Source organism: Stegodyphus dumicola, chromosome 3, assembly GCF_044657685.1.
Source record: "Stegodyphus dumicola isolate Sdum_Otavi_A_Nest chromosome 3, ASM4465768v1".
Classification (NCBI taxonomy): domain Eukaryota; kingdom Metazoa; phylum Arthropoda; class Arachnida; order Araneae; family Eresidae; genus Stegodyphus; species Stegodyphus dumicola.
Genome location: NC_140770.1, coordinates 128,805,299 through 128,827,717, shown reverse-complemented (window position 1 = coordinate 128,827,717; position 22,419 = coordinate 128,805,299). Strand labels below are relative to the sequence as shown.

General features: G+C 30.2%; 1 protein-coding gene across 1 annotated transcript in view; it reads left to right on the top strand.

The window, feature by feature from the left end:
• Nup133 (nuclear pore complex protein Nup133) overlaps positions 1–22,419 on the top strand; it is a 148,454-nt gene that overhangs the window by 44,020 nt on the left and 82,015 nt on the right. The window contains exons 7-14 of the mRNA XM_035356050.2: positions 4,332–4,457; positions 4,550–4,609; positions 4,692–4,753; positions 8,644–8,714; positions 8,857–8,936; positions 11,756–11,858; positions 17,774–17,842; positions 21,230–21,317. Coding sequence (XP_035211941.2) covers positions 4,332–4,457; positions 4,550–4,609; positions 4,692–4,753; positions 8,644–8,714; positions 8,857–8,936; positions 11,756–11,858; positions 17,774–17,842; positions 21,230–21,317 — 659 coding nt within the window. The remainder of the gene's footprint in view (positions 1–4,331; positions 4,458–4,549; positions 4,610–4,691; positions 4,754–8,643; positions 8,715–8,856; positions 8,937–11,755; positions 11,859–17,773; positions 17,843–21,229; positions 21,318–22,419) is intronic.

Below are 22,419 nucleotides of genomic sequence, written 5' to 3'. Positions count from 1 at the left end.
ATATCAACTACCAATCTACTCAAATAAACCAGTTTATTTTGAACTTCACTCTGACTGGATCTGTTTTTAAAGTTTTAAGTCAGTAGTCATTGGAGGCTGACTGCAGAGGAAAAGATAGTATTATATCATTCAACTCTTGCAACTATTTAGCACTTTCAGAAGGAAGACAAATGTCCACTCCTATGGAATATAAAGATCTCTCATATTACCATTTGTACCAACACCTTATGGAAACTGCATCTGTGGGGACTGCTATTTGTATATTCCATGTTCATTCTATTTCTTTTTGAGAGAGTAGTCTTGGCTAAGATTTTGAAAGGTTAATTAACAGTCATTTAGTGCATGGGCAAAGAAAGCGAAATTTTAGAACCATTTTTATGCAGCTTTTCATTTCTTTAAATTGAAAATTATGTGCATAAATAAATAAAATAGCAACTTGTACATAATGAAAAAAGTAAAAGTGTACATGTAAAAAGTCTGAGGGGTATGCTTGAGTCAAATTAGTATGGTATTTTAAATTAGATTCAGAATTTTTGTATATGTTTATTTTGTTTATTATGTAAATTTTTATATAATGCTTGTTATTTATAACTGTTTTGTTGTGTTTCTTTTTTTAGTTCAAAGGGGCAATTTACCCAGAAGGACTAATAATTTTGTTTTGTCATTTTGCGTTGATTCACGATAAGCATTGTTTCACTTTTCAAATTATTGCCGCCAATTATTATCTCCCTGTATTATATTTAAAGAAATTAAATAATGAAGAATCTGCATGAATGTATGTATGTTTCTTGCATTGTCATAAAACAACGGTACCTAGAGTCATCAAAATTTTAATAGCATTATCTTCCATAGAATAGGGCATGTGGAAGCCCTAATTTAAATCTAAAATTTGTTTTATTATCAATTTCATATTTTATAATACTTCAAAGAATTTTTTATTAACAAACTAAATGATTTCAAAGCAAGCAATGGCAACATTGTAACCCCCCCCCCCCAAATAAAAACCCGTATTATTATCTCCATCGTGTGAGACTCTGTATTGGAAATTCTGAAGATATGCTCATTAAAAAATTATTTTGCAATATTGCTGTTGAGCTGAATTTTGTAGTTGAAGTGCGAAGAATATGATATTTAATAAATAAAGGTAACACAGAAAATATTAAAAAAATGCCCCCTTGGACGTAATTTAAAATCTGAAATTTTTTTTTTTTTTTTTCCCCCCCCATTTGTATAACCATTAGTAGTTTTGTAAATACCTCCAACATAACAGAAGATATATCTTGGAATCTGCTGAAGCATATCAATGTTTCGAAAAATGTAGAGTCTCCTAAAAGTCCTAGATTTTTTTTTTCTTTTGCTTTAGAAAGTCTGCTAATAGGAAAGAAATTTAAGAAATTCTTTTGCACTAGTGTGAGTGTTCAAACTGTGGCAAGAATTCCATATTGAATTAGTAAGAGGTACTAATCTGGGTTTCTAATGCTTAGCTTAGTGCTTATTGCTTTAATGCAAGGTTTTGTAAAAATTTTGATAGTAAATTAATCCAAGAATTCCAGAACTTTTTGTCAACCTCTTCTGCTTTAATTATGTCACACACACAGAAAGGTTGTATGATTTTTAGATTGTTTATTACATATCTCATTTGTAAAATTATGTTATTAAACATTTCTCTAAAATGAAGCAAATAATAAATTCTATCACTTGAAAATGCTGTATTTTATGTAAATTAAACAGAAATAACTCAGCTTCAAAAATAAATTTGCCTGCAACTACAAGTGAAAATACTAATTTGAATAAACTGTTTCAAAATGAGAGATTTCAGTTTGACATCACTGCTGAAGCTGATTTTGTTTTGATTATTTACATTTTTACAACAAATATAACATACAGTTGATGGATAATTTCCTTTTTTTTTTAGATACAGATTGTGTTTACACATTTTTAGAACAATTTTAATAAAGAATTTTAAAAAGACAAATAATTTGGAATCAAATTTTCTGGCAACAACATATTGTTTGAAATGAGAAATACTGTATGCTACTTTTTAACATATTCTTCTTCCAAAATGTTGCATGTAAACAGCATGTGGGGTTAAAGATTTTTTTTTTTTTTTCTTTTCCAAAGAGAAATATTCTTATTTTGTAATTTAAAAACAGTATAAAATAAGCAACATTATTAATGGAATGGGAAAAACTGTCGGATATTTCTTGGGAAGAAGACTTCTGACAAGTACTTGAAAATGGTACATACTGTTTCTAATGCTTCTAAAGTTAAATCACTGTCAAAATTTAAAACTTAAAAAAGATAAAAAAAACATAATGTTCACCATCTTTTGTTGTGGCATGCACTCGTTGCAAAAAAATTTGTAGAACCCTGTAGGAAAATTATTTAGCAGGAGATATATGGAAGTAAATTGTGACCCTTGATGAAGCATAGATTTACCTAAAAAACTGTGACAAAAAAGAGTCTATTAATTATGAAAAACGAAGATAAAAAATGTACAAATCCGTTTCCATCAGTGCAAAGAAAATTTCAATAAAGGGTTTATGATTGATGCAGGATTCTCTTACAATAGGAAATTAAAAATTAGAACAGTGGGAAAAAATTTAAAATCAACTAAATGTACATCAAGAGAAAGTTTTGTATTTAATATTTACAGAAGAAATTCAACTTCTTTATCCCATTGACTCTTGAAAAGTAAAACTTCATCAGAGCACAAGAGAACTTCATGAGAAAGCAATGAATCCTACTTTGAAAAGTATGTTGCTTTCATTAAAATAATAATAATAATAATAATAATCCATGCATCCAAGTAATCCATGCATACTTTTCCAGCATATTCTTGCAGAGTCTCCTAACCTTTCATGTATGGACTATTTATACCTTTTGTTCTCTGTAAAATAGTAGAAGAATGAAAATTGATACATTTGGAAATTTTTTAAAAAGCTTGTCTGTCATGGAAATCATGATACAGGAAAAAAAAACTAGCAGATCAAACATTAAAAAAAAAAAAAAAAAAAAAAAAAAAATTCTTTTTACATTTTAAACATTAATTAAAGAGCCCCAAAATCAAATAAAAAATACATTAAACATTACATTAGAGCATTCTGTATATATGTATGTCTGTATATATATATAACAATTATACATACATAATGGAATCAAGCTGACTTTAAAACTAAATCTTTACTATTTGTTTAATCTATTGATGATTTTTTAATTTACTTTTTCCATCAATGTTTGAGTCTGAATTAACCACATTCATTGCCATACCATTGTCTAGGAGGTCTATGTCATCTGCTAGGAGATGCCTTTTTTAGAGAGATGGGTGAAAAATATTTAATAGTTAATAAGATATGTGACTCTGATTGGAGTATGAGTTCTGGGTTTGCAGTATCCATCAAGTTGTCTTTCATCAAATATCAGAACAATTGAAGAATTAATATTTGTAGTAGAGGTGAAACTCTGAATATTTCATTAAGAATAATCTATAAAATCAAGAAAACCTAGCAAAACTGTAATAATACAAAAAACTTTTAGCGAATAAAAAACTGGCTTTGGAGCTAAATCTCAAAGGTATCATATTTATTATATAATCACAAAGGAGTAAAATCCATCACATGAAACTAATCATAATTAATGTTAAGTCATTGGTACAGGTTAATTATAGACCCTGATTTTGCATTTAGGTTGAATAATGTTTTGTTAAAGAACTACAATTAATGGTTGCTTTTTTGCCTAATTTTACAAATAAATGTTATTTAAAAAAAATTTATTTGCAATTTGCATCTAAAAGTTTCTTAAACCTACAAGATAAGTTATAGATGAATTTTAGGTATTTTTACCAATCTAAAAAGATAACCTTGGATAATAAAGATTTTTGAAAAGCTTGAATTAAGATTTTTAAAAAAAATTCACTGAATGGCTTGAAATTTTTTGAAAAGTTATCTTACATATTTGCCTGTAGCTTCCTTCTCCCATTCCTCCTCACTCTCAGAGCCCACCAGCGGCCGAGCGGTAAAGTCACTGATCACTGGTAGTTTGGTCCGAGGTTCGAATCCCATGAACGGGCTGGCTGCATGGGCGTTTTCGTGGTTTTCCCCATGTCTAACGTGTATACAAGTCAGTTTCCCTTAGAAAGTCCTCCATGAAGGCATCCCTCCCTTTAGGCAGAAAGCCCTAGTGTTCTTTGCCATAATTAAATACACACACACACCTCACTCTCAGAATATAGATTACTAGTTTGCTGATTTTAAAACTTTGCATGTTGCACTATAATATAATTACATTTTATATGAATTTCCTTAATATTTTTATTGGCTTTTTTATTTCAGAAGCAGCTTAATAGAGTTCTTTCAGTTAGAGATGAAGAAGGAGACTATGTTTTGTATGTTTTGAGCAATACGTCTATTCAAAAATGGCACATAACAAGAAAAGATAAGATGGAAAATACTGATCAAGTTAGTCTTTTTTTTTAAATTTTTTTTATGTAAACTTTCTAGCATACTCATTTAATTTAATAACATTTATTCTTACTTTTTAACATTTTCAGTTACTTTTTGAAGCAGATTTGGATCGCCAGTTAAAGCAGAATTTTGCTGAGGAATTATTTGTAAGAATTGTGTTTAATAAAAGTGATGTAAATTCAAAAATAAAAACTGTGAATGTGTAGTAATACTTCTGTTTCTTATTAGGAAAATGAAACTTGCTTGATGCCTAGTTTGAAGACTTGGTGTTTAGATATGCAGTTGTGTTCGTAAGTTTCTTTCATTTCCTTATCTTAAAAACTTAAATGTTTAAGATTGCATAGCACTAAGGCTTAATAGCTTTTTAAAGTATTTTTTAACTGTGTAAATTTAGTTTCTTTAGGTATTAAAAAAATTTCTCTGGTAATGATAAACAAAATCCATTATTCCATGCTTGTAATTTGGTGACTATTAGAACTGCATTTAAATTTTAGTACTTGTAAGATTGTTTTCCCCTCCAAAGTTCCCTTTATTTCTTACATTTTAAGTTGTTTTGACTAAACTGTATATCATTTGCTGCTAGTTGGTTTAGTTATAATATATGTTAATTAATATTTAAGAAGCAGTAATTGTATAAAATTTGACATGTTTTTCACAAGAACGAACATTTTTACATTTTATGAAGTAGTCTCTGCTAACACCCGTGGTTTTGACGGTGCATTAGAAGTTACTCATGTGGTTCTTACAACAGATTTACTATCATAATACCTCTGTCTTCCAAACCGTCGCCGACCAGCAGCTAAGTGGTAAAGTTGCTGAACACTGGTAGTTCAGTCCGAGGTTCGAATCCCGCGAACAGGCTGGCTGCATGGGTGTTTCGTGGTTTTCCCCATGTGTAATGTGTATATGAGCCAGTTTCCCTTAGAAAGTCCTCCACGAAGGTATCCCTCCCCTTAGGCAGATAGCCCTAGTGTGCTTTGCCATAATTAAATACACCAGCACTCCTCCAAACCATCATTCTCTTAAACTTTCAATCTGTTTGTTCTTCAGGTTCTTGTCAGCAACAGAACTTGGAATTTAAAATGTATTTATGATTGCTGACTTCTTTTGAATTTTCTTGCTGGTATTAGTACCTTTATAATAGGTGCCAATTCATTATCGAGTAGAGAGAAATGAGAGTGCATATTTCATGACAAAGAAAGGAATGACTGCCTTCCTTAAATTCAGAGGTTTGAAGAATTTCTATTCTGCTGAGAGATAGAAGAACACAAACTTTACCAAGATTCCTCAGTGAATTTTCTGTGTAAAGGTTATGGATAGGACTTGGCAATGTCTCCGGAATGAGAAACATAAAATAGATTCTCCTAGTGCTACAGCTATGGCATGGTTTTATTTTTTAACTGCTCTTGATTACTTTAATTCTGATATGCTGCACATCATATTCAGAAATTCTTCAATATATTCTGTTTGGGACTCTGGACAACTTATATGCGAAGAACATTTAAACATGTGCACTGCTTTGGTTTTAATTTTGTAACCCAGAAGTATTGGGAAGCAAAAGGGTTATTCACATGAATGCTAAAAACCAGGTATTTGTAAGTAAATAAAAGTGTTTTTTGTAAGTTTATAAGACATGTTAACTCTCCAATTTTGTGTTCATAATAAGAAAAAGTTAGTTATTGTTTACTGTAGCTGAATATATTGCTAAAAATAAATGCTGTATGGTATGTTGTTGTTGTCCATGACATCATTTGGGAAATTATCATGGTGTGCCTGAGAACATTTATAATAGTGCGACAGAGCTTATATAGTTAAATGCCTAAAAGTGTCCAAGCATACCATGTGAATAAACTGAGTGGCTGTTTCCACCAGCAGCTGTGAATAAGTTTAAAAGTCGATTTTAATTAAATACTAAATTTGGATTATAGTATTTTTAAAACTTTTAATGTGAAGGTGAAATAAAAATGAATAATCAGCTACTTAATTGAAAAATTTTATAGCATACTGGATCAGTTTGACATTTTGTGTTTCTGAATTTTGGAGAAGCCTAACTATTCAGCATATAACCATTTCAATTGCTTAAATTAAGTACAATCTGAAACAGCCCACCAGACACTGGCAGTTCAACCTGAGCTAAAAATCTTGCCAATATAGTCTGGCTGAATAGCTCTTTTTTGTGGTTTTTCTTCTGTGTAACATAAATATATTGTTGCATGCATATGGGTTTGTAATAGACTGAATGCACACAAAACCGATGATAGCTTGATAAAATTTATTTTTGCCAAAAGAAACACCCTACAATTCTAGAACTTTCCACAAAAAAATACTCGTACAGCTCTTCTCAGTATCACAAAGTACAATTAGTAGTTACACTTCACACAGAATGTTAAATACAGTGTAATGCAAAGTGCATCTAAAGAGCAAAGATCTAATTACTCCAAAGTCTACACTGAACTGAAAAACTGAGAGCTGATGCTGTCTCCAGTCTTATATAGTTTCCCTGCAGCTGCCGATAAATCTCTAGTCCTTCCATTTCTCAAAATTACTGGAAGGCATATACAGTTAAAGTTACATATAAGGGCCGGATATGATTAGAGTTACATATAGGGGTCAATTACAGTACCAATTAAGGGCTGTTCCCATTGAGATTTATCTGAGCTAACAGAGACAACTGATGTTGCTGACCCATCTCCAAAACCAATTTTTTCCCATAGGGCAGCAAGTTAAAAAATATGAACTGCTGGCATAGCAGAGCTAGTCGACGCGTGGAAATGTCTCCTTTAACTCAAATAAACACCAGTGGGAACGGCCCTTTACGGTTATATAAGGACCAGACCTAAATGTCGCCAAGTTTTTTTACTTTTGGTGATTTTCCCCTAAATTTGGCGATAAAAATTAGTCGCCAAAATCATTGCCAGATCGGCAATATCTCACAATTTAGCAAGATAGCCATTTACCTCTATGTTAAATATAATTGCCCCTGTAATATTATTTTTCTGGCACAGCTTCATCTCTTCAGACTTTTCATATTACATTATGTAAAAGATACTGAAATTTCACATATAATTTCATTAAAATTAGGTATACATATACAAAATTTGTAACAATACAATAAATAATGAATAAGCAGCTTCATTGTATTTGATTTAAATAATACCAAGTTGAAAATGTGAACATATCTGTAAATATCAAAATGAAATTCTATAAATGGACTGTAATTTGTCTATTATTTGGACTATTCTTGAGCTTCATAACAATGAACTTATGGCAAAATCTAAATGATTTTAAGAGCAGAAGAGATTCTTAATGTTTTGCATTTTTCTTATTAGTGGTCTTCATTAGTGGTAGTTCTTTCCAGAAAAATCATCTCATAGTTACCACAGACTTCTGTATGAACACAAAATTATCAGTATAACTAGTTTCTTATGCTCCTGGCCGTGGAAGTTGGTCCATGGGACCCTACTGTTTAATTAATACATTTAATTATCAATCTTACTCAACCTTAATTCTACCCCAAGGAATGGAACTGTAAGTTGGCCTTACAAGAGAACATGCAGATAACAAACTTTAAATACCTTCACTTAGGAAGGACTCTAAAGTTAGAAACATTCCTTCTTCAACATGGATTTGAACCCATAAAATCAGCTTCCATTAGTAAGTACTATATGCCTACTGGTGATCAAATGGATAAATTTTCTGTACACTGGCTGACTGGCTGATTGGGCATTTTCATGGTTTGCCCCATTTATTAGATTAGTAACACTACAAACATATCTTAATAGCTATAATTTACATTTTATTATATTCTAAATTTGGCAAAAATAATGAGCCATTTCCTTTAGAAAGCCCTTGACAAAAGCATCTCTTCCCACAGATAGCCCTAGTGGGCTTAAATTTTGAATTATTACTGATTATCAAATTTATATTTAAATTTTGCTTACTATGTGTGGTCTAATCTTGACAAACATATCGTAATAAGTATAATTTATATTTTATTATATTCTGAACTTGATGAAAATGATATTTGAATAAGCTTAGTTTATATTTTAGATGTAGAGTGGATCTATAATTATAAAATTAGTGTTTTCATTTTATGTATGCTTTATTATATAAGCAAAATAGAAAATTTTAAATATCACATTTTTATTATTTAAATTTTGTAAAATGTTTATTTTGTAAGGTCTGGTGTTATGATATTAACAGCTGGAACTGTACCCAGTAGATCTGAAAGAAATATTTATTATGCTTTTGGTAAGTGTATTTGATCTGCATTCAGAAGAATTATATTTGAGTGATTAATGAATAAACAGCAGTGATGAAAGCAATTGTAACTGTCTTTATCAAAAATTAATCTACATTCATCTTTACCTAATGCTTTTTTTATATCTTTTAGCTGTTCTGATGACATCGTCAGATCAACCACCTCAAAATTTTTCATCTTTTCGTGTAACAAAGCATGTTGAAGTTTATGAGGTAAATATATTTGTTTGTGCCACTCTTGTCAGTTTAAATATCTTACATTCTATGAAATTAGGTAACTTTATATTTACTAGTAGTCTCTGGTTATAAAAGAGACATGTTTCTGAAAATATTTTCTGGATGGAATTTTATGTAACTTGAATTCCAGATATATATATAATAATAATTAGCTTTACAATTTCTATTTCAATTACATATATACATGTATATATAATAATCACAGAGCCTCATTAACTATATGGCAAAAAAGATCTGGACACCCAGTGTTCTGCAATCTTTTCAATCAGCAACAAAAATTGTTACCAAAGGATAAGTTCCAAAAAGTTTTGTGACCATATCTATGGTTCTGTCTGAGCTGTTCTTATAATTTTTAATGTCAGTTGATTCAGAATTTAAATATCTACATCATAATATGCGAAATAATGATTACTAAGAGCTTAAGATCAAAATTTTTTTTATTTATTTTTTTAAGATTAAAGTCTTAAAAAATGTATGCACTGTATATTTTTTTGTCAATCATTTAATACAAGAAAATATTAAAGAATAAAATAAGTAATAGAACTATTAAAATTCTTTAAAAAATATCTGTAAAAGTTTTATCTTAATATATTGATCAGATTTTTGAGAAAAAAATTATGATATACAAAGCTTTTTAAGTTATACTGTATGTGAGGAAAAGTCCTTGCATTGTTTAAAACAGAAAAAGAAATTGAGCAGTTCATAAAAGAAGAAAAATGAATGAGTAATGTATATTTTTTAAAATTATAACATTTTTAATACTAAAATTTTTTTAAACGATTTTGAAATAACAAATTAAGAAAAATTTATCAACTTAAATTTGAAAATTAAACAAACAAATTCAACCTTAAATTTGCATTAAGTGTAGAGAAATGTTGTATATATGTGTATATGTATATATATATATACAACTTTTTTACTTCCTTGTATGAAGTAAAAAGGAAGTATTGTAATCGCGAAAATTTTCAGGCAGCATATTTCAACGAAAATATCCATTTTGACCGCTATCGAATGCAATTTAACGATGTTTTTGCGTGATATCTGTACGTAAGGACAGAATAAAATACTCTTTTCCTTCAAAAAAATTATAAAACTGCTTTAAAATTAATTCTGAAGAGAATTTTTCGTGGCGTCTGTACGAACGTATGTACGTACATATCTCGCATAACTCCAAAATGAGTAGTCTCAGAACGTTGAAATTTTGTATATAGGACTGCTATAACATATAGATGTGCACCTCGTAATTTGGTTGCAATCGGCCGCACCAAACTTATATAAATATATTTATACATATATCCACTCTATTACCCGGCTCAGTAATCTCAGTTTCTTTACTCTTATATGTTTGTAAATTGTGCATTTTTTGCTTTAAAAATGATTGAATTATGTTGTTTTTATCTTCGGGTTAAGGATTTTATGCCTTTAGTAAATCTGTGTGTAATATTTTTAGAATTATCAGCAATTTTAAAGTTGTTTAATTGCCGCTAAGCCTGTTTTTAATGGCGGTCATTGATGTTTACATTTGAATCAGGAGACTAGTGGATTTGTTGCCAATCTAGAAAAACTTAGCTTCGCAACAACAAAGATAACGCATTCATTTATTATTGCCAATTAAATCATGCTTAATTCTTTCTGGAATTTTTTCTAGGAAATAAGCGTTTGAGATTTACTTTGTAATTTTTAATATAGATATTTTGAGTTTTTATGTATTTTTGCCTTCTCGCGAAGTGAGAACTGAATTAATTAAATGAGAAATACTCAATCATCTGTGAAAAACTGTTTCTTTTTTGTTTTGTTTGCTTAATTTCTTTTATACATAGTTCTAGCTTTATTATAGTATTTGAATAGATCATGTGGCAACGATTAGATAATTCTTTAAATGATATACATTTTGTGCATTCTGAGTTATAATATGAATGAAATATAACACTGTTAAGTGAACCTAGCGCCAGAGTGTCTCTATAGTAAACAAATATAGTGGATTTTTAAAGAATGCATTTATTCTATTGTGGTTTATGCGTTGTCGGCGAAGTAGGTTTAATTCAATCTAATAAGTTTAAGTAAAATGCAAGAAAAAATGCGTATAATTTAATATTCCGTACAAGGAAGTCATGTGGTGTACACATCAGATTTTTTATTTCTCTTATAACCCATAAGCCTTTATCAGTGTTTATGATATGTGTTTTGTATTGCTCTTATTTCAGTAATATTAAAAGGAGTTTTAAATTTATTTTGTACTAAATAAAATTAGGGTCTGCTGAGGAGTTTAGTTTATTTCAAATAAATGTTGAAAGTAGTAATTTAAATTTTCCTACAAGAAGTAGGATTAGTAAAAAAAAAAAAAAAAATTATAATAGGTAATACTGTAGTATCCATATGATTTGATTTAAATAACAGCAGGAAAAGCCACATTTGATCAAAAATGTAATGTAAAAAAAAAATAGTGATCACATTTTTCTTTATTTTATTTAGAACAGTGCCTTTATTTCCTGACAGAACAATATGTAGCAAGTAGTATGCATGTGGAATTTAACAGTTCAGTTTAAGACTAGAAAATAATTTATGTTTGTACTTTTCTTCAGCTGTCAATATAATTAAGTAATTTAAACATTAAAAAGTAAAGCAAATAAATAAAAGATTTATTGAATCTTTATTATCAAATTGTTTTTCTTAATTTATTAATTTTAATTAAAAAATTTTTTTATTGAGCCTATTTAAGATTGCTGAAATGTATTTTAACTGAACATGTATTGAAGGAATATGCAGAACTTCAACTTTATTCCTTTTCTTTTAAGGAAAATGATGAGGAGAAGTTGCTAAACTTTAAGTTCATCCTGCCCAACATGTCAAGCCAGTTTGCTTATATTTATAATTCTGAGAAAGTCCTATGTGTGCAAAGTAATTATAAATTTTATTTCATATATCAGCATTCATTTAAAGATAATTTTATCATTTAATCACATTTCCTAATAATTTCCTACTTTCTTTTTAATAAAAAGCTTGCATATTTTAATAATGCTATACTTTGCTTTCAGTTTAAATGTTAAATATGAGGGGGGAGGGAAGATAAATTTTGTTTTAAAAGTTAAAGAAAAATTTTTATGCTGCTTTTATTTTTTTAGTAATATTTTTCTTGAATGCAGAATGATTTTCTTAACTTTTAAGAAGGAGACTGATTATTTGCCTGCTATGGTGTATGATGCAAGCAAAATACATAAATATGAATTGTATTCATTGTTTAATACTTAACCTTTTACAGGTCAATGTTCCAAGTTGGGAACATCAAACTGAAAATTCGTTTAAAAATGAAATTTAATTTATATTGACTTGAAAAAATTGTCATTGACAAATGGGTGATGGCTTGATTTTGAATCCTGAAATCAGGTTCTCAGATATGAAATGGGCAGTTCAGAAAGTAAGGCCTCTTTTGTCATTTTTTTAGTCAATACAGTCAAAAGTCATTAATCTGGACTCGTCGGGACTTCGGCGATTCCGGATTATCGATTTTTCCAGATTATAGATCATCAGTTTAAATCTCGTAAGATGGCATGCTCAAATTCTAAAATTAAAAATATGAAACCGTAATTTATGAAATAAAGAACAATTATGATCTAAAGGGTATCAAAATTTACAAAAAAAGAAAAAAAAAAGCTTAATATTTATTTGTTTACTTTATTAAACATTTCTTTCAATGTAAGTTGTTTAAGTTGCTTCATTTTATGTGATAATACTTTTTCTTTAATTCTATAAACAGACATAATTTCTTGTTCAGTTACAAAGTTCCGCTGTTCAAGTCCCGTTAATTGCTGTGCCGAGAATACCGACTAACTTGTCAATCAAAATTTTTTCGTTTTCAGTAACCTCTCTGTCACATTCTTCATGTCTTTATCCATTTTTTGCAGCAATTCCACTTTTTGTTTGTTTGGTTTTGTACAAAACATACTTTCGTTTTGTAGATCCTTTGGAAGTTCCAACATCGGAAATTCTATTTGACATAATCGAAAGTTCAAGTTTACTTTTATAAAATTGCTCTTACAGTCTGCAAAAAATAATAAGCGGGATCCAATTTGAAGATTAAGGAACAACGCAATCACTAACATTAACTGAAATAGATAATTAGATAATTTTAGCTTACACCGTCCGTTATACATTAAACACGCAGTAGTCAAGGTCTTACGCGCACGCGTAAAACGCCTGTGCGCAGTAGTCAAGGCTCACGCGTAAAACGCCTGTGCGCATGTGCCAACAAGGCGCATGCGCAGAAAGTTTTTAGCTTTGAATTCCGGATTATGGGTGTCCGAATTAACGACTCTTGACTGTATTTCTAAAAAATCAGCAGACAAAGTTAACGAGGTTCACTTTACTAAAACTGTTAAGTATCTGATGATATTTAGAGATTCTGATGTTATGGATGATTTTTATGAAGAAATTGAAATTTGTCTAATTCTTCCTGGTGAAGCTGTTTGCATCTCTGAAGAAGGAAATTTTGATGACAATATTCATAGGCCTGGTTTGTGGACACATTTAGCATTGCTAGCAGATTGTCAATTAACAAAAACATTTTTGGAGAACAGGTTATAGAGATAATTTCAAATGAATAACAAAAGTAATGCAGAACAACTAATAATTCTTCTCATGTAGGAAAAGTCTTGCTCACTGAAATAGAAAAAGAAATCTGAATTTTAATACTAGCCTCAAAAGTGAACTAATACTGAAAATTGGTGATAAATTTGCAGGATTGATAGAAGCTGAATTTATTTATTTTTCATATTTATTTCCCAGGAAATAATTTTGCACAAGCTGTCTGGCCAAAGTGGCAACTTTTGCAGCTGAAAAGGGGACTAACATACAGACTGACTGGAAAGATATTGCTAAGCTTTTGGGTTTATTTTTATTGAATATAATGAGACAATGATTCTTAGAGTACTTCTGAAGACACGGCTGTCCCTATTGTCTACTGGAACAATTTCAAAGACATCAAAAGGAATTTTCATTTAATAGATAATTCTTAATTGCAACCTGGTGATAAACTGGACAAAATATAACCAATTTTATGATGAATTGAACAAAAAAATTCATCCAGTTTGGGTTATTTCTCAATGAATTTCTCACTGCTGAATCTATGATTCCATATTAGGGTCACTGTTCTAAAATATTCATTCGTGCAAAATTTTGTTTACAACCGTCTGTTACTAGCCCTCTTCAAATAGAAATATTTTTTCATAATTTTTTCACTTCTTGATGGAAGGATCTTTATGAACTTTTTTCTTGGTTGGACAAAGGAGCTTTTATGAAATAGAGACATAAAATCTGCAGGAGCTATATAAGAATGCTGAATCGAAAACTATCCAATTATGCCATCAAAAGAGATTAAAAAAAAAAAAAAAAAAAAAAAAAAAAAAGAAGCAGAAAGAGTTGAATTTGATTGCCAGTGTAACATTATATGCCATTGGAATGATAAATTCTTCATTTTATTTTATTTTTAATTTCTTTGATGATTGCTATCGTTGTACAATTGAATTTTTGAAGAAGAAAGCAATTGCTGCTTTCTTGCCAGATGCCATCAAATATTCTTTGCTGATGAAGAATAGATGTGGCTTGGCTTTTATGTTGATAAATAAACTTTTTTCTTCTTAAAAAATGAAATTTAAATCTTCATTCATGCATATACATTACTGTATATCTGCTATAGAACCATTTGGTATGCCATGTTGCTTTCTGCACGACTCTCTAAAAATCAGTTCATTGTTCAAAGAACATACAGTTTCTGTCCAGAAAGTAATGAGACTAAATTTTTTCTGCCAAGCAGAAGGTCAAAGTGGCAAAGTTTGCAGGCATTATGTGTGGTGCGGGCTGTTGTTTGCAAAGTGTGACAAAATTAAGTTGTCCTTCAGTCTTTGCAGTGCATAGATCGCTCGTGAAGCAGATATGCATTAAGTTTGAAAGTGGCATTACTCTTTCAGAATGCAGTAGAGTGTTAAGCAGTGATACATCGTAAAGTTTTGTGTAAAACTAAACAAAATCAGCTACTAAGATGCTTGCCATGTTACATGAAGCCTATGGAAAGGATTCTTTTTCCAAGACTCAAGTGTTTAGATGGCACAAAGCCTTCAAAGATGGGAGAGAGAACTTCGATGATGAACAACTTGCTGGTATTCATCAATCTCTTGAACTTCAGGCAGTGTGACCAAAATTAAAGCGCTTTTGGAGTCTGATCATTAGTCCAAATGATTGTGGAGACATTGGGGTATACAAAATTTACTGTGCATCAAATCATCAGGAAAACTTCAAATGCTGAAAATTTGTGACAAGCTGGTTCAAGGATTTTGACTAATGGACAGAAAGAAAACCATGCATCAGTTTCGTATTTACTGGAGTTGTAACAAGTGACCTTAATTTTTTTAAATGAGTGATTACCATTGACAAAACATGGGGTTTTCAGTATGATCCTAAAACAAAGAGACAGAGAACAGAGTGGCACATGCTCTAATTTCCTTATCAAAAGAAGGCTCGAGTGAGCAAATCAAAATTGAAATCCATGTTCATTGCCTTATTTGACACCAGACACCAGGGGAATAGTACACTAAGAGTTTGTGCCACTCAGACAGATAGTTAATGCAGATTTTTACAAGGAAGTGCTTTAAAGGTTGATTGATTGAATCATGCACTTTCGCTCAAAGCTCACAAACAAATGGATTCTGCACCACAATAATGCACTAGTCTGCACATTCCTCAAAATTACTCAGTTCCTGGCAAAATACACTGTTGCAAAGCTGCCTCACATGGCTCTGATCAGTCACCACCAGACATTTTTAGAACTTTAACAAGAATCTGGAGAACTTGTTGAAAAAATCTAACACGTTTTTAACAACATTCCAACTGAAGACTTCCAGGGGGCATCATTGGGTGGCAGAGCTGTTGGCAACAATGTATTAATGCAGAAAGAGGCTATTTTGAAGAATTTTAAGTGTCTGTAAAAAATAAATGAATTTTGGGGAATCATTTCTTTCTGGATAGACTTTGTATACGCTTCAGAACAGGAAGAAATAGCAATCAAAATGCTTCAAACTATGTGCAATAATGTATATCCATTTTCCATCCAGCATGATAATACTTTGAATCAAAGAAATAAAATTTTACTTTGTGATTGTTTTTGCAGTTCACCTTCAGCAATAGAATGATTTTCTACTTTAACCTTTTAACTGTCATGCCCGAAATAATCTTGGGCAAAGCACTGGCATTCCAAAATGTCACGTCTGAATATTACTCGGGCTAATTTTTTTTTAAGTGCGTCATATTGTTATACCTGAATATATATCGTGAGAAGTTTATTTCGGCTTCAGTTCAACAGATGGCAGCATTTAACTGAAGGTTTCAAAGGATAGAGGTTAAAGTTCAAAGTGCGTGGCATTATTTTGATATTTTGACTTGAGGGCAAACATTTCATTTTTGGAATATAAAAAAATTGACAATTTAGGCACCCAAATCATCAAAATAACTTGACAGTTAAAAGGTTAACTAGAAAAAGTTAAAGTAGGAAAGAATTCTATTGTTTAAAGGTTTCTTCAGAGGATGAATCTCAAACTTTTGGGCTTGTTTAGAATTTATGATAAATTAAAATTATTTCTGATATTTTTTATCTTTTGCTAACATGACAGCAACAGGAGCATAAACTATTTTTTTATTTATGCCTTTATTAAACAGAAATGTTATTTTTTTAAATATACTTTAAATTTATTGTTTTCACCATCCCCAAATTTAAATTAATTGTTAAACTTGCTGGATTTTTTTTTATTTTCTTATTTCTATTAAAATAAAAAGTGAAATAATTCTTTTTGTTCAGCAAAAGAAATGTAAGATATTGTTTTAGATTCTATTTTTTTGTATTAAAATTTTGATTCATTTAAATTCTGCCAAAATGTCTGAAATTTTATAATTTATAATAAAATTATTTTTGAATCACAAATTAGAATATATTTTGTCATACATTTTTAAATAAAGGGGGGACTATTTCTCCAATATTATTGTTTATGTAAAAATATGCATACATAATTCTGTATAATTAGAATTAAGAATTTACTAAATAATGCTTTTCATTTATCAAATTGTACTTTTTTCATTTTAATGCATTTCATATTGTTTCTTTTTAAATGTTTAAAAAAAATACTATCAAAAGCATTTTTATGACACACGCTGTTCCCATCACCATGCATCTTACCACGCATTTGGTGTTCTTTTATTTGCAATGTTTCACATTGTGCTTTCAAATGCTTTCACTGATACATAATTTCATTTTGTGGCCGTTTTTGCAAATTCAAATGCTGGATAAAATGCCTCTTTCTTGGAAGAATTGTATAGCATTTTCCTAACTATTTGGTAAATCAAAAACTTTTTAGCACTTTAAAGAAAAAGACAGAAAATTTAATATAATGATAATAAATCAGTGGTTAGGATAGCTGTACATTTGGTGATGGTTTGAAACATAAGCTGGTGATTTATTAATAGTCTTGATGTTGTTTAAATAATAAGAGCCATAATAATAAGAAAGTATTCTTTTTGACACATTGTACCTAACATTATTTTCAGCAAACGACATAATCCAGCATTAAAATACTTAATCCGAAATTCTGTCATTTGTTGTGTTATTTAACCCCACATTAAAATACTTCTTCAATATTTATTATGCTTAGTCCTTCCATTCTACCCTAGATACTACAAAATTTTGAATCTTTTATTGTAAATTATTTTTTCTACATTTATAATATAATTAAATGGAGCAATATTTTTATTTAATTAACCTTTTATCATTTCAGCTGGAGTATCACAAAGTGAAATCAGTGAATTAAATTTTGCAAACTCTGGAAACTTAATTTTAGGTTCAGGTATGTGAATTCTAAGTTACGTGTTGATTATTATTCTAATTAATATGTTTGTACAGTATACAAAGTCCGAAATCCGGACCTATAAACCACCAAAAACATTTTTCTCGTAGGCTTTACGCATGAGCATTTTATTCCTCCCTCCACTCATAATAAAACATCTGTAGAGTCCTTATTCCTAATTTCACTTCAACACTAAATAAAATAACTTGTTATTGAAGAAACCATCATTTTAGCATAAATTTGTACGATCAGTAATTCAGCTCCGTTGCTGCATATCTGCTTGGCACACATCACAAATCGAAACATTCCACATAAATACATCGTTGATCTGATGCCAACTTCCCGAATCATTATTTATTATACTTTCCTTTCATCACCGCATGTTTATCAAAACATGACAACTTGAGTAATTACTCATGTAGCGATGCCTAAATAATTTTATGTTTGTAATTGACTAATAAAGGAGTATGGTAACCTTTTATGTTAACATTACGCTTGGCGATGATTACAGATTTAAGTTAAATACACTAAAAAATGTTGCCGAGGAAAAATTTACCAAAAATTTTTTTTCATATTCTAAATATAGATTTTGTTGATGATACTCATAGACCCAAAGATTACATTTAGGGCTATTTAAATTAAGAATAACTGATTTGTTATTCACATAAACCCAGAGCCAGCATCAGGCGGTAAGATATCTAGCGCTGCCCTCAATGAGGTTTAAGTATATGTGGGAATTTATTTATTCAGAAATCTGATAAGACTTAAGCATGTGCAAGAAATAGACATAAATATAAAAAATAACTAAACTAATACAATTCAGTCTCAGTGCGCGATATAAGCAAGATGAAATTTAATGGAGCAACTTGTCGTTAGTCGCCAAGCTCATGATGCATAGCCAAATATGTATAGTGAAAGATAGCTAAATTTGATGATGATTGTTGCTAATTTTAAAGGTTTTAAAATATCGCAAAACATGTGAAATTTTCCAATTAATGGATTTTGTAAAGAAATATGGAAAAGTGGTAATAAATGAAGATGATATAAAAGAAGTTTTTCATTGTGATGACAATGCTTGTCAATCATCAATCAATTAATGAATGGCAAAATCTGTAGTATGGTTCTAGATCCAGAAAATACTGTTACTGATAGTGAAGAAAGTGACAGAGAAGTTACCGAAAATGAGAAAATTTCAATTGACAAGTTAGTCGGAATTCTCAAAACAGCAGTTACAGGACTTCAACAATGTTACTAAACAAGAGATTTTGTCTGTCTACAGAATTAAAGAGAGAGCATTAGTACAAAAAACAAAGCAACTTAAACAACTTACACTGAAAGGAATGTAAATGTAAGGTAAACAAATAAATATTAAGCTTTTTTTTGTAACTTTTGATACCCTTTAGATCATAAATACTTCATTGTTTCTTAAATCATGATTTCATATTTTTAGTTTTATAATTTCTACATGCCATCTTACTAGATTTAAACTGATGATCTAATATTTGGAAAAATCCCAAATCTGGAATCGCATAAGTCCTGATGAGTCCGGATTTCGGACTTTGTACTGTATTAAGTCTTTTAGATTCTATTCTTGCCTAGAAATGATGAGGGAAATGATTATTTTTTTAAAACTGCTGTTTAACAACATAATGTACATAACTGTTTTCTGTGTCTGTAATTTGGAATAATGTCAGCTCTGTTTATTGTTTTGTTTTAATTTACTGTGCATTTACTTGCTTCTAATATAAAAAGTACAATAAATTCCATTAAAAAATGATTTTACATGCTCATAGTACCTTCCATTAAATGCAATTAGTATACTATGAAAGTAATTTTTGCTGAAATTGTATTAATACTAAGAGATGTCATTTGCTTATTCTTAGTGATTTCTGTTACTAGACATCAAACTTCATGTACCATAAATGGTAGCCCAAAATATTGCCTCAAAAATAGTAACAGAAACTTTAGTGATGTATTCAAAATGCATCAATGCTAAAAATACAGGGTGTGGCAGGGAAACTACCTTATTTTAAAAAGGAATAACACAAGTAATACAAGCGATATCAGTTTAATTTTTTTCCAAGTTATAGAGAGACACTTAAAGTTTTTTTTTTATTATTATGGTTTAAAAATAATATTAAGGTGGCCTCCTTTCTGGTAAATGCATTGAGATAGTTGAGTTTTGAAGTTTCTTTCCATTTTTACCAGCATATCAATGGGTATGTTGTTGATAGCAGCCTGAATATTGTTTTTCAGTTGAGCCAGGGTCTTTGGCTGTTAGAGATTTCAGATAGCCCCACAAAAAGAAATCACATGGGGCTAAATCAGGCGAGTGCGCTGTCCTCTGACATTCGTCTTGCAAGGAGATAAGGCGTCCAGGGGAATGTTCTCCAAAAAATCATGGTCAATGATGCCTATTCTGGTCAGTGCACACCAAACAGTTACACGTTTTGTATTGTGAGGGGCTGCTCATGAAATTCTCGTGGTTTCATGCCACTCCATTATCACATGTTTTGCCTAATGCATGCTGTAAACGGAATAATAAAAATGATCCTCATCGCTAAAGAACACAAAGGGCATCATGAGGCATATTGTCAAGAATGGCTTTGCATACATTTTTTTGTGAAAGAAAATCGCTTGGATTAAGTTTTTGCACCAGTGCCAATTTATATGGATGAAAATGCAATACGTTGAAAAGTATGTCTCCAAGGAGAACGGGCACTCCTCTATCGTCCACTGCATGGTCGGTACTAAACCTACATGACATAAAACTTTACATACCACTCTTTTCAATGAGCACCACCCCACCCTTCTCGGAATAAATGTCGCTAGATGGTGCACGTTTCAAATAAGGAAGTTTCCTGCCACACCCTGTATAATCATACATTAATGTTTGAGAAAAGTAGTAGTTTCATGATAATCATTATAATTATTAAGTGAATAATTATTTTATTTCATCCATAATTTTTGGTTTGCAGTCTTACTTTTCTCAGCATGATCATTGTCACTAAAACATAGCTTCATTGTGTGTTTATTTGAACAAATTCTTTCATGGTGGGTAACTCCTTTTTCATGAAAGAATTGAATGGCAAAATTCTTAATTATTTAGCAACTGCCATATCATAAAATCTATCTTGATTCTTGTGTCAGAAAATATGGAGTAAATAAAAATGTTATGCACAAAACATATCTCGATCAAACAATTATGAGAAGCAATGTTTAGTGCATTTGCAGTGTAAAGTTGATTTTTCACTGCCATGCTTGTACTCATTTTGACTGCTCCCTCATTAATAGAAGAATGCCTTATTTTCTAATATCACTAATACAAGGGAAAGTGAAAAACTTGTTTTATAAATTTTTAAAAATAGTTAAATATTTCTCTTGCAGGTTCTTGTGAAGGTCTTCCTCTTTTTTTCACCAAAGACTATGGGGTTGTGTCCTTTGTCCAAAGCCAGTTATCAGTTGGAGATTCAAGGTAAGCTTTTATTCTTTCTAGTAGTTTAAGTACTGTGCAAAAACTGTTATTTGTAAGTATTATCATTAAAGAAATGTCTATATTTTCAATAACTTATGTGTATGGGGTTTATTTCAAAATTGTTCAGTATTGAACAATGAAATTGCTTATTTGAAGTGTATTTTTATGTTCAGTTTTTGATATCACTAAAAAATGAGGAATCTAGCTATATGTGAGTTAGTTGCACTGTGAAAAGATGGTGTTACCTAGAACCAGTAAATTTTGAACACATATAGGCCTGCACCCAAGCATTTACTCTTCAAAGCTGAAATTTTTTACTTCAGATTTTTTCCCCCTTATGTATATTTTGTGCAAACTTAACAAATGTTTGATTAGCAAACTCAACAATTTAAAACCAATGTGTTGCCACCACCTGAAATAAAATACTTTTATCTTCCATATGCCAGTCAGTACATTGACATATGACAAAGCCTAATATGTTTATCTTTTAAATATAATCAACAAGCTCAGCAATTTAACCTGTTCAGTGGTGAGTTTTAACTCTGAAGCAGCACTGAACGTGTTAAATACTGCGCAGCCATTATCTGAAATAAACTACATTTATCTTCCATATGCCAGAGTGCTGCCATTCAGCAAAGTATAAAAATGTTGTCTTAAAATTTAATTTCTGTATTATTAACAATATAAGAGATTTTAAAGTAATACACTCAGTTCTTAAACGTATTTTTTCAACTTTTTTAATAATCTGTTTTATTTAAACAAAATCACATTTAGTTCATGATATATCTATATAATTCATAATAATGAACATCTGCAGTTTTTGCTTTTTGTATTCTAGTAAAGATTTATTAGCATTATTCATTACTAGTATCCTTTTTAAAAATTTGTATGGCTTTTTACATTTCAAAAGCAAATCCTTCTTTGATATATACGGTAATCCAAAGACCTTTAGTTGCAATTACTGTACCTAGCTGGACTGATATAAATGAATCCATTCTATCCTATATCTCAATGAACTCCCTCCTTTTTTTAGAAAGATTTTCCGGGTTTCATTGAGTATGTAGAAGGGAAGAAGAAACTTTATTCTGGAAATAATACATAT